The sequence below is a fragment of the Microcaecilia unicolor genome, chromosome 5 (assembly GCF_901765095.1).
Source record: "Microcaecilia unicolor chromosome 5, aMicUni1.1, whole genome shotgun sequence".
Lineage (NCBI taxonomy): Eukaryota > Metazoa > Chordata > Amphibia > Gymnophiona > Siphonopidae > Microcaecilia > Microcaecilia unicolor.
In genome coordinates this window covers 341379357-341392413 of record NC_044035.1, presented here as the reverse complement: position 1 = coordinate 341392413, position 13057 = coordinate 341379357, and the positions used below count along the sequence as shown (strand labels likewise).

At 42.9% G+C, this 13057-nt stretch overlaps 1 protein-coding gene across 3 annotated transcripts in view; it reads right to left on the bottom strand.

The window, feature by feature from the left end:
- The window catches only part of CMIP (c-Maf inducing protein), a 321266-nt gene that overhangs the window by 21284 nt on the left and 286925 nt on the right, over nt 1-13057 (bottom strand). For 2 of the 3 annotated variants that reach the window (XM_030204511.1, XM_030204513.1), the window contains exons 11-14: nt 7716-7781; nt 5826-5852; nt 4017-4065; nt 1652-1777 (exon numbers count right to left, since the gene is read on the bottom strand). In XM_030204511.1, the coding sequence (XP_030060371.1) occupies nt 1652-1777; nt 4017-4065; nt 5826-5852; nt 7716-7781 (268 nt within the window). The remainder of the gene's footprint in view (nt 1-1651; nt 1778-4016; nt 4066-5825; nt 5853-7715; nt 7782-13057) is intronic. The other variant, XM_030204512.1, reaches the window with a different exon arrangement.

The window sequence follows — 13057 nt, the reverse complement described above, 5'->3', positions numbered from 1 at the left end:
ATATATATATATATATATATATATATTTACATTTGTACCCCGCGCTTTTTCCCACTCATGGCAGGCTCAATGCGGCAGGCAATGGAGGGTTAAGTGACTTGCCCAGAGTCACAAGGCGCTGCCTGTGCTGGGAATCAAACTCAGTTCCTCAGGACCAAAGTCCACCACCCTAACCACTAGGCCACTCCAGCTAGCAACCTTACTCATTGCTAATCAACCCTCCTCCAAAGCCCCAACTCAAACTCTCCGCACCCCACGCACCTCTGACTCCCTTTCCTTCCCTCAACACATCCATCCTTGCAGATCCCTTCACTGCGGTTGCAGAGTTGGAACCACATACCGCAGTACCTGACAGCCCCCTGACCCCTCCTCAGAAGAGGGGCCTCAAAAACCATAGAGCCTGGCAGTTCCCATGATCTCTTTCCACCCCTTGATTTTTGTAAGAACTGCCTCCTAATCCTCTTTCCCTCCAACTCAAACTTAATTGCCTAGTGGCCCCATTTCCCTCCCCCAAATCCCCCGTCCCCCATATTACCCATGATTAGAGTTGGAGCACACTCTCATAATTCTACTGGCCTAGCATACAGTGTTGAACAGAGAAATGCTAGATGCTAGACCAGTAGAAGTTAAGATACCGTCTTCCTGCTGGCTTTGCATGAAGAACTTTTAGGATGTGAATGGGGCAAAGACTAAGAAGGGACCAGGAGAGAAGATATTTGGGGAGGGGGGGGGGGGGGGGGGGGAAGGGATGCAAGTTTTTGGAAGATCAGGAGGTAGAAAGCTTTCAAGCCTCTCATATTTTGAGGGTACCAGATGAAAGGGAGAGGAGGATTGCCACTTTGGTGGGGGAGATTTTTACAGGAAGGAACATAGCAAGCTAGTCTGGATTTTCAGTGCTATCCAACTAAGCTGAGGAAACCACTGCAGACTAGCCAGTTAGAATGCTACTCTCCCACTCTTCACACTGCCCGCAAGGAAATGAGATACCCAGAACAGATTTTTAACTGGGTTTTCAATTTGCAGATGGAACTCAAAGAAAATGTGGAAAAAGGAAATGCAGAGCGTAAATAATGGTTTTGTAGTTTTCATGATGTTAATATCAACTCTTTGGATCATCTTAAATTAGGGCTGTACTGAACAGTCAATTCGGTTCAGCCCCGAATATTGCCCTGAATACATTATTCGGTCAAATAGTGATTTAAATTTGAATACAAATAATATGGGGCTGCACTGTGCTACATCCTACTGAAATAAACTCTTGATTTCATGTTGCTTCTTTTATCATTTGTTATGTTAAAACTCAATGTCCATTATTTGTATTCGGCTGAATAATATTTTCCATTATTTTTCATTTGGCCGAATAGAAAACTATGCTATTCAATACAGCTCTAATCTAAATGTTCACATGCAAAGGCTTATTTACATTCCATGAGTTATATTGTCGGGGGTGAGGGTGGGGGGGCTACAGTACTAGGAGTCTGAGGGCAATACCTATGATGACTTGAAGTGGCTGATAGTTAAAGATTGGATACTTCTGCTGGTATCTAGTTAAATTTAAAATCTATTACAGATGTTTCCATGCAAAAATGCGCAACTTGGTCTCAGATGTGAATTGGCTACTGTTATCTACAGAGATGAACCAAAAACTCACATTATTGCAAACACGTACCATACTGGCAAAGAGCTCTCCATCATCATCGCATGCCACTCCACCTGGGCTGTAGAGCTGGAACCAGCCATCTTTGCCGGATCGAACGCTCAACAAACACGAGTGGACCTGAAAGGTCAAGTCAAGAAGTTTGTTTCAACAGTAGCACCCGAAGGCACGATGCATTAAGGCAGGAAGTTCATATTGCGTATTACAGCTTTCATGCTAGGAATACGATAACTCTAGATAGCACCTTGCAGTCCTTAATCTGTTATGATCTGTCAACAAATTCACCATATATTCTGGAATCTCATCGTTAAATTAAAAAAAAAAATAAAAACACATAGTTTAAAAACAGATCTTGCTTCTATCGGTAACCAATTCAAATTAATAAACAAAGGGGGTCACACTCTCGTATTTGGATTTAGAGAAGATCAGTTTAGCCGCTACATTCCGCAATGTCCGTCATTTCTTTTGAGAATCAATACTGCAGCCTAATTAGGACAGATTGCAATAATCAGTCTATGGTAGAATCAGAGCCTGAACTAAGATCCTAAAAAGTTTCTTGTTGAAAATGGTTCCCAATCCATCTTCATTTTCTTAGCGACCAAAGACTTTCTAATAAGATCCTGAATATGAAGGTGAAAAAGCAAATATCTAAGACAACCCCCGGTATTTTCAAATGGGTTTCCAACTTAAATACCTGATTTTCCACAATTAATTGTGAGCTAGAGTCAATATTGTATTTCGTTCCCAATAGTAGGGAATGATGGGCACACATCCATAGTTCCAATACCTCAATACTCTTCAGTACAAGATCAATAACATTCTCAAGGGATTTAATAAACGGAATATAAATTGATATGCCATCTGCATAATTAAAACAATGAACTCCCAAATCTGATAAAATACCACCCCAAAGATGACGTCAAAATGTTAATCAATATGGGCGACAGGAGAGAACCCTGATGGACCCTATAGTTCGCCCTCCATTCCTCTTGAGAATTCTTTATTCATTTTAACTCTAAACTTCTCAAAGACAGAAAAGCCGTAGACCACTGGATGACTTTATCCCCTATTCCAATATTCTGCAGAATGTTCAACCTAACCTTATGATCAACCAAGTCGAAGGTACTCGACATATCAAACTGTAGTAACAATATCTGCCTGCCTTTGGATCGGGAATGCACCAGGATCCTGGTGTATTTGGCCCTTCTGATCTTAAATACACCAGGATCCTTTTATTTTATCATCCTCACTTTAATATTCCCTTATCTCTTGTTTGTCCTGTTTGTCCTAATTAGATTGTAAGCTCTGTCGAGCAGGGACTGTCTCTTCATGTTCAAGTGTACAGCGCTGCGTACGTTTAGTAGCACTATAGAAATGATCAGTAGTAGTAGTGTTTGGGATTCCGGAATCTTGCTACTCTTTGGGATTCTGCACAGAATCTTGCTACTCTTTGGGATTCCGGAATCTTGCTACTCTTTGTCCTTATCCCTTAATTGTCCTGTTTGTCTGTCCTGATTAGATTGTAAGCTCTGTCGAGCAGGGACTGTCTCTTCATGTTCAAGTGTACAGCGCTGCGTACGTCTAGTAGCGCTATAGAAATGGTAAGTAGTAGTAGTAGTCTTCACTTGTATGGGATCTAATTTCAGATGTAAAGGAACCCATCCATATCTCATGAAGCAATGTCTCCAAATGGCTTAGTTTTGTGCGTACTATTTCAGTAAGGAACCTCACTCCTTTGCCAGTGTATATTGGACATGATCTCAATATGTCAAACTAGCTCCTAACTCTTGCTGTTGTGCTGCATTGTACAAAGCACGCAATATGTACAGATATAGGGCACATAAATGTTGTTTTTTGAAATATATACACGTGATCTGTGAAGAAGAGACCAGAGTGAGCTTGAAAGTTCATGTTACCTCATCACTTTTAAGTTTTTTTTTTTTAAACCAGTCCAATAAAAAATATCATTAATACATTTCTTTGCATGCAAGGAGACAGAGTTACATTTTCCCTCACTGAGGGGGTCTTTTACTAAAGCTTAGCTCGAGTTATCTGCAGCAGGGCCCATTTTATTCCTATGGGCCCTGCTGCAGATAACTCGAGCAAAGCTTTAGTAAAAGACCACCTGAAATCTGTAAGAAAAAGACTACATCTCCCTGCATGCAGTGCAGTAAAATCAGAACTGGCTCAGTTTGTCCCCCTTGGATAAGGCGCAAAAATTAAATTCAAAACAAGGCTTTTGCTGTATTCTACAGTGTTCCACCACATACAGAAACACTGAGAGAAACTATATCAGAGCTCTAACTGCTATCTGCATATGCTTTAATGTTCTGGACTGTTTTCAGCTGCTTTGTCTCACCTCCTGTCGTGGGTCTTCTGCAAATCTTTGAATAACATACTTCAGCTCCCTAGAAGTAAAGTAAATCATGTATTAGGATCTTCCCTTGCTCACGGCAGCATATGCCTGCCTAAATTTTCAAAAAACATTCTCTTTGTGGATTGTCTGTTTTTTAGGAGTGGAGATTTTGGGAGCAGATCTAAACTCCCAGTACGTAAGTATTGCCATACTGGGACAGACCAAAAGGTCCATCAAGCCCAGCATCCTGTTTCCAACAGTGGCCAATCCAGGTCACAAATACCTGGCAAGATCCCCAAAAAGTGCAAAACATTTTATGCTGCTTATCCCAGAAATATTCCCCCCCCCCCCGAGTCCAATGTAATAATGGTCTATGGACTTTAGGAAGCCTTCCGAACCTTTTTTTGGAGTGGAGGAGTAGCCTAGTGGTTAGTGCAGTGGACTTTGATCCTGGGGAACTGAGTTCAATTCCCACTGCAGCTCCTTGTGATTCTGGGCAAGTCACTTAACCCTCCATTGCCCCTGGTACAAAATAAGTACCTGAATATATGTAAACCACTTTGAATGTAGTTGCAAAAACCTCAGAAAGGCAGTATATCAAGTCCCATTTCCCTTTCCTTTTTGGCAACGAATTCCAGAGTTGAATTACAGTATGTGGTTCTGGAAGTCCACGCTAAACAGTGCACCAAACTTCAGGTGTGACTCTGGGCAAAGCACCTAATGATCGCCAGTTTCCAAGCTCTGCCATTCTCTAAGGTCCTCAGCTTCTCCGTCCTCTTGTGGCAGCTGCCTTGTTTGCTATATATATGACATCTGTTATTACTATGGGAGAATGTTATCTGCTTCCCGGATGAGGGGAGATATGATTGAGGTCTACAAAATCTTGAGTGGTGTAGAACGAGTAGATGTAAATCAATTTTTTACTTGTTCCAGATGTACAAAGACTAGGGGAAAGTTACATGGAAATACTTTTAAAACAAATAGGAAGAAATATTTTTTTCACTCAACGAATAGTTAAGCTCTGGAATTCGTTGCCGGAGGATGTGGTAACAGCAGTTAGCATATCTGGGTTTAAAAAAGGTTTGGACAAGTTCCTGGAGGAAAAGCCCATACTCTGCTATTGAGACAGACATGGGGAAGCAACTGCTTGCCCTGGGATTTGTAGTATGGAGTGTTGTTACTCTTTGGGATTCTGCATGGAATCTTGTCACTCTTTAGGATTCTAGAATCTTGCTATTCTTTGGGGTTCTACATAGAATGCTGCTACTCTTTGATATTCTGCACAGAATCTTGTTACTCTTTAGGATTCTAGAATCTTGCTATTCTTTGAGGTTCTACATGGAATGTTGCTACTATTTGAGATTCTGAATGGAATCTGGTCACTCTTTAGGATTCCAGAATCTTGCTATTCTTTGAGGTTCTACATGGAATGTTGCTACTATTTGAGATTCTGAATGGAATCTTGTTACTCTTTAGGATTCCAGAATCTTGCTATTCTTTGGGGTTCTACATGGAATGTTGCTACTCTTTGAGATTCTGCATGGATTCTTGTTACTCTTTAGGATTCCAGAATCTTGCTATTCTTTGGGGTTCTACATGGAATGTTGCCACGATTTGGGTTTCTGCTAAGTACTTGTGACCTGACTTGGCCACTGTTGGAAACAGGATACTGGGCTAGATGGGCCATTGGTCTGACCCAGTATGGCTACTCTTATGCTCTTATTTAAAAATTTCTGTAGTGAGCAGTGTTACTGAACAAGCTGCAATATACACAGCTTAATTATTCCTGAGGCACAAGGAGACAATACTCACTTGGTAAATTTTTCATGTGCAAGGGCCCTGTAATTGAAAAACAAAGAAAAATGTAAAACATTTTAGAAAGCATGAACGATAATTTGGTAAATCAAATGTGTGCTCTTCAGTAACTAAAGATTTATACAGTGTGGGCATCAATAGCTCTGAAACATTCCGTCATATCTCGAGAACAGCAGAAACAACTTCACAATCACTATGGGGTCCTTTCACTAAGCTGCGCTGGAAAATAGCCAGCTATTTACCCTAGCATGGCAAATGGTGCACGCTGGGGCTGAAACTACCACTGGTGCCCGCGTTGAGCCAGCAGTGGCTCCAGATTTGCACGCGGTAAGTCTCTGTTTGACTTGCTCTGGTACTGCCGTACAGAGTGACCCAAGTTTGATTTCTGCATTGGCAGGGTGTGCTACAGAAGCAGCATTCACAGCCCTTCGAAGGGGGGGGGGACCCCCAGACATTGCATAATGAACACACAGAGCAGTGGCTTTAGGACTCTCTCCTCAATGAGAGGCCCTTTTACTAAGCTGCATAGGCGCCTACGTGCGCCCAAAGTGCGTCAATTTTGAGTTACCACCCGGCTACTGTGTGGCCCTTGCGGTAATTTCATTTTTGACGCATGTCCACTAAGCGCGCTGGAAAATAGTTTTATTTTCTGGTGCGCAGGCAGTAATCGGCATTTTATGTGCGTAGACCATTGCTGCCCGGTTACCGCGTGAGACCTTACCGCTAGGTCAACGGCTGGCGGTACGGTCTCAGACCCAAAATGGATGCCTGGCAATTTTTCAATTTGCCGCGCGTCCATTTTTGGCAAAAAATATTAAAAAGGCATTTTTTTACATGGGCGCTGAAAAATGATTCTGCGTGCGCCCAAAATATGCGTCAACACTACCGCAGGCCATTTTTCAGTGCACCTTAGTAAAAGGGCCCCCGTCTGAACTAGGTTAGTGGGGAAGAGGGGTGTGGAAAGGATATTTAAACAGGTTTAAAAAAAAAAAAAACCCCGGGCATGTTGCAAAAGGAGGCTCAACAGAGGCCATTCCAACCGAGCTGGAGCAGGAGAAAAACTGCCAGCCAAGGCTGGAGATAGCAAAATGTTAACTGTGAAATCAATCATATGGAATTCACAGAAAACAACCACTCAGAAATCAAGATAGTTAGACATGATTTCACCTCTCTGTCTTTTATTTTCCAAGGGCCCAAATGTGTTCATTAACCCTAGTGCAATTAAAGTTAGGACTCAGCAACTGTAATGAGTAGAGCACATCTGTAACCAATTAAGTATCATCCTGTAAAGCAGGTTGCATCATGACTGTGCAGGAGGCATCTCCCCAAGGTCCTACTAGAAGCCCAAGTTGGCCAAATGACGCCAATGTTTTTTATTGACTAAAGCTTTGCTGATACTCAGGTACAGAAGCACTGGACCTCCCTGTTTCAAGCTCTCGTGCCACCTGAGGCACGATAAGCCAGCAAATTGCACAATTATACATGGTAATTTTTACCCTCTGAGATTTACATTCTCTAGCAGCACGGTTCATTAATAGGTTTCTGAGGGAGCTCTCTCGTTCCTTAAGTGGTAATGAAGATGATCAGTACCATCAAAACACAGTAATTTGAGCGCTTTAAGTTTCAGGTGTATTGACAAAACATTCTCGGCAGGTCTGTGGGTTTGCCATTTCTCAACCGGCTCTTCCCTTCGAATTTCCAGTTCTCTGCTTGCCACACGGTTCAGCAGTGGGAAGAGCCGGCAGGGGAAAAGCAGTACTTCCTCCTTCGTCACCCTTTCAAGAGATCAACCATCTTGCCCACCAAGTAACTCTCCAAAGCAAAGGGCCTTCGCCACCTCCCTAGTTCATGCACAAACCAGCTCTTGCAGTCATGGGCTCCACTTACTCTTTGGGGAATGGGATAGGTTGAAGTAAGCTGGCCAGTGCTGGTCTCCAGTCATCGTAGTCTGACCTGAAATGCAAAACGGAAAGGATTTTGAGGACAAAGCCCAATTAACATGGACCCAGTTTCCAGCAAACGTTGGGAGAGGAACAGCAGTAGCACAGCAGTGTTCATCTCATGACCCTTGCTAATATGGACGCCCCTTACCTGAACTCACGGGGGGGGGGGGGGGGGGGGGGTCGATATTCAACATAATTTAACTGGCCAGAAAAGGCTCCTGGTGGGTTAAATCACCTGTTCGGGGCTAACTGGTCATTTTCAGTAGCACTTAACCAGTTAACTTCAAACTCTAAACTGGCTATTTAGGGGGGAGTGGTGTTCTGGGGGCGGAGTCAGCACTTGGTCAGTTAAGTGCTGATATTCAGAACTTAACCGGTCATTTTCAGTAGCACTTAACCAGTTTACGTCAAACTCAACGTGTAATTAAACTCTGGAATTCGTTGCCAGAGAATGTGGTAAAGGCGGTTATTTTATTTATTTTTTTATTTTTCTTACATTTGTACCCTGCGCTTTCCCACTCATGGCAGGCTCAATGCGGCAGGCGATGGAGGGTTAGGTGACTTGCCCAGAGTCACACGGAGTTGCCTGTGCTGGGAATTGAACTCAGTTCCTCAGGACCAAAGTCCACCACCCTAACCACTAGGCCACTCCTCCACTCGCAATATTAGGCTGCTGCCTGAGGGGATCATCGCATTCTGTGCACTGCGTCACTGAAACCCAAGAGTCTGAATGATCCCCCTGAGGCAGCAGCCTAATATTGCGAAACGCTGGCCATCATTGGGACGACCTGTCTGGCTGATGGCTGGTACACCGAATATGGAACAGTTAAAGTTAAGTTCATTACCATTTATTTTTGAGAAACATTTATTCTATTTATCTGAAGATTGATAGTTGACCAGCACAGTTGCTGTGCCGATTCATTTCTCTGAGGCTTTTCCTTCTGATAAGAAATGATTCCATAGTTTAGTTCAGGGGTGTCCAACTTTGGCCTTTGCCAGGTCGGGTTTTCAGGATTTCCCCAATGAATATGCATGAGATCTATTTGCATTCAATGAAGTATATTCATTGAGGAAAATCCTGAAAACCCAACTGGATTGCAGCCCTTGAGGACCAAGGTACGGCAAACCTGGTTTAGCTCGTATAATTTTTTTAACACAATTTGGAGAAGTGTTATAGTCCTATTTTTGTTTGTTCTTATACTTTAAGTTCACTCCTTATATATTTTTTTTGGTTTTTGTACTATTTCTTTGGCCTGCCATTTTTTGACGCATGCTCTGTGGGCTTTCAGTTCAATTAGAGCCAACTAGCCTCTTCAGAAGCTTTCATTCACAACTACTCTGGTCCTTTTAATTTCCCTGTTCTTCTGTTTCCCTCCCAAATTTACCCTTAGCCACTGCAGTGACAATAATAGGCTGAGGACATGCCCCAGGCCTCTGCCTGGAACCCTGGAAAACCTACGTTCAGCCACAGTCATCACTCCTGTACAATAGCTGAACCCACCGCCACTAATTTCTGGGGATGTGAATACTGCTTCTGTGACATCTTCCGCCCCTGTTCAGCAGAAGGTGGGCTTGGGAACAGAGTGGAGGAGTGGCCTAGTGGTTAGGGTGGTGGACTTTGGTCCTGGGGAACTGAGTTCGATTCCCACTTCAGGCACAGGCAGCTCCTTGTGACTCTGGGCAAGTCACTTAACCCTCCATTGCCCCATGTAAGCCGCATTGAGCCTGCCATGAGTGGGAAAGCGCAAGTTACAAAAGTTACAAATGTAACAAAAATAAAATAGATACTATTGGAGATTCTACATGGAATGTTGAGATTCTGTTGCTACTATTGGAGATTCTACATGGAATGTTGCCACTATTGGAGATTCTACATGGAATGTTGCTATTCCACTAGCAACATTCCATGTAGAAGGCTGCGCAGGCTTCTGTTTCTGTGAGTCTGACGTCCTGCACCAGACTCACAGAAGCAGAAGCCTGCGCGGCCACATTGGTGATCTGCAAGGGCCGACTTCTACATGGAATGTTGCTAGTGGAATAGCAACATTCCATGTAGAATCTCAAATAGTAGCAACAGTGGAGGAGTGGCCTAGTGGTTAGGGTGGTGGACTTTGGTCCTGGGGAACTGAGGAACTGAGTTGGATTCCCACTTCAGGCACAGGCAGCTCCTTGTGACTCTGGGCAAGTCACTTAACCCTCCATTGCCCCATGTAAGCCGCATTGAGCCTGCCATGAGTGGGAAAGCGCAGGGTACAAATGTAACAAAAATAAAATAGATACTATTGGAGATTCTACATGGAATGTTGAGATTCTGTTGCTACTATTGGAGATTCTACATGGAATGTTGCTACTGTTGGAGATTCTACATGGAATGTTGCTATTCCACTAGCAACATTCCATGTAGAAGGCTGCGCAGGCTTCTGTTTCTGTGAGTCTGACGTCCTGCACGTACTTGCAGGACGTCAGACTCACAGAAGCAGAAGCCTGCGCGGCCACATTGGTGATCTGCAAGGGCCAACTTCTACATGGAATGTTGTTAGTGGACTTTGGTCCTGGGGAACTGAGTTCAATTCCCACTTCAGGCACAGGCAGCTCCTTGTGACTCTGGGCAAGTCACTTAACCCTCCATTGCCCCATGTAAGCCGCATTGAGCCTTCCATGAGTGGGAAAGCGCGGGGTACAAATGTAACAAAAAAAAAAAAAGGCAGATTTTCAGCATAGCAGTACTTGCCACTGATACACTACCCCCCTCTCCCCCCGCAAAAAAAAAACCCTCCAAAACCTCAATCATTCTAATCTTGGACATGTAGCGTTATTTATTTATTTATTCGTTATCGAAGAAAGAGACTACTTGTCACTACACTAGCATTGATCTTTAAGGAGACAAAAAAGAATCGGACATTTCTGCGTTAATCCTCTTGGTGCATTTACCCAAGACGGACAACCTTTTAAACAACATTTTTACACTGTTAAAGACTCCTGAGGCAGGCCTGTGGCCGAAACACAGTACTGTGTCGAGTCTACAATAAAGTTTGCTCCGTGAATATCATCTCAGTCTCTTTGTCCTGAAGTCATTGGTCCACTTCCCACTTTATTTCCTTGCATCTTCGCTCGTGGGATTTAGCGTTCATCCACTCCTGTGGAAACTCTACCCCATGGATCACATTAAGGCAGGCGTGTCAAACATGTGATCTGAAGGGAAGTTCTGGGTGGTCCATGTGTTAATATCTAATGTGTATTCTATATTTAACATCTGGTTAATTACATGCAAATTTGGCTCCTAAGTAATTGTAATGGGGGAGAATATGGATAACGACAATTTTAGTGCGGCCCATTGATGTTATGTTATAACACGTCTTATAGCCCGCCATATACCTTATCAGATCAAGGCGGGTTGCAATAACTAAGAGACCAGATCAAGCATTCTGGAAATTACAGTAGTAAATTTGAGCGTTTAAAACATACATCCACCAAATACAACAATTAAGACTCGATTCGCAGAAAGAAAAATGTTTTCAAGCTCTTTCTAAGCAATATATAATTTGGCAACATTGCAGGGCTAGAGGAAGTGACTTCCACAAGGAAGTCATCTGATAGTGAAGTGACGCAGAAAACAACCTGATTTTGTGCCTGGGATCTATAAAGGAAATTCACTCGATTCATCATATACAGAGGAGCTGCTCCCAACAAAATCTTAAATATCCTTTTGCATACTTTAAATCAAATGCGTTCTCTGAACAGCAACCAATGTAATTTCGAATAATATTCCTTCACTGCATCACAGTGTGTTAGACCATAAATGAATCTAACTGCCGTATTTTCATCATATACAGAGGAGCTGCTCCCAACAAAATCTTAAATATCCTTTTGCATACTTTAAATCAAATGCGTTCTCTGAAAGGCAGCCAATGTAATTTCGAATAATATTCCTTCACTGCATCACAGTGTGTTAGACCATAAATGAATCTAACTGCCGTATTTTGCATAATTTGCAGTTCATCTAATAATCTCCTAAAACAACCAATTAAAGCCAAATTTCAGTAGTCAAATCTGGCCAATGCAAGCGCCTGTACAATCTGAAAGGATCAACTGAGAAATATTTCTTAATAGATCTGAGTTGTCTTAAGGTGATGTAAAGTTTTCTCATAGGGTTGCATCGTTCACAAATTATCCAATTCGACCTCTAAAAGTTTTGCTTGCAGATCTAAAGTAAACTCATTTCCGTCAATTACAAACGTATATGTAAAGCTTTCATCTTTGATGAATGCGCGGCTGCTGTTGCGGCCCATCATTAGTCATGAGTTTGACATACCTGGAGATTAAGGGAACTTCCCCCTTATTCTCTGCTTCTTCCTCTAAATAATTTGTTAGTTTTCAGATAAACTCAAGTTCAGGAGATCAGGGGGTGTACGTAACTAGGCTGGATTGTATCAGTTTTACAACACTAGTTTTGGGGGTTACCTGGCAGTGAGTATGTAATACTGCTTTTCAACTTTGAACTGAATTTGCCTACGTGAGGTCATTTCACTGTATTGTTTTCAGGAATTATTTGCTTAGGCTATCCTTAGGACTTCATGATTCTTCAAATACCACCTGCACCTTGCTGCATAAAGTTTTACAGCCCCATTCATAGAACAATTAACTGATATGGATTCTGGATGTCGGTAAATGCTGCACTGTACCTGAAAGGCATGATGGAAGGGGGGGGGGGGGGGGGGTATGTAACAAACAGAGCAAAGGTCAGTCAAGAAGGTTGAACAGTCTAGGGATTAAAGCAGAGAGCCAGGGTTCAAATCCTATCCTGTACACACCTTGGGGGTGATACTCGATAGGTTGCCTAAAGTTAAGAGCCAAGATATTGTGAGCTAAACACGAATTCTATAATGGCAACCACGCACGCAGTCACCGTTATAGAATATTAGCAGCGAGTCCACAGTTATGCGCTTAACACTTTAGGCTGCTGTCAATGCTTGAGCCTATCATCTAGGTTTCTATAACATGTACAAGTCCTGGGCACTCTCAGCCCCATGCTCAGTGAGACCCATTCTGCTGTAATTGGGTCCCGAACGTCTGGATGCACCGGGAAGGCTTTAGAAGGATTTCTAAGCCTCCTCATGATTGACGAAGATGGAACTGTCGAAGCAGAAGGCTCCTCAATGGAAAGCACTGCCAATACCTCAGAGATAAGAGTACTGAGCTCCTCTTTATAAACCATGCTCAGTACTTTCCGATCATCTCTCCCCTCTAATGGCTCCTTCAATGATGGCTCCTCTGAATAGACCGAGG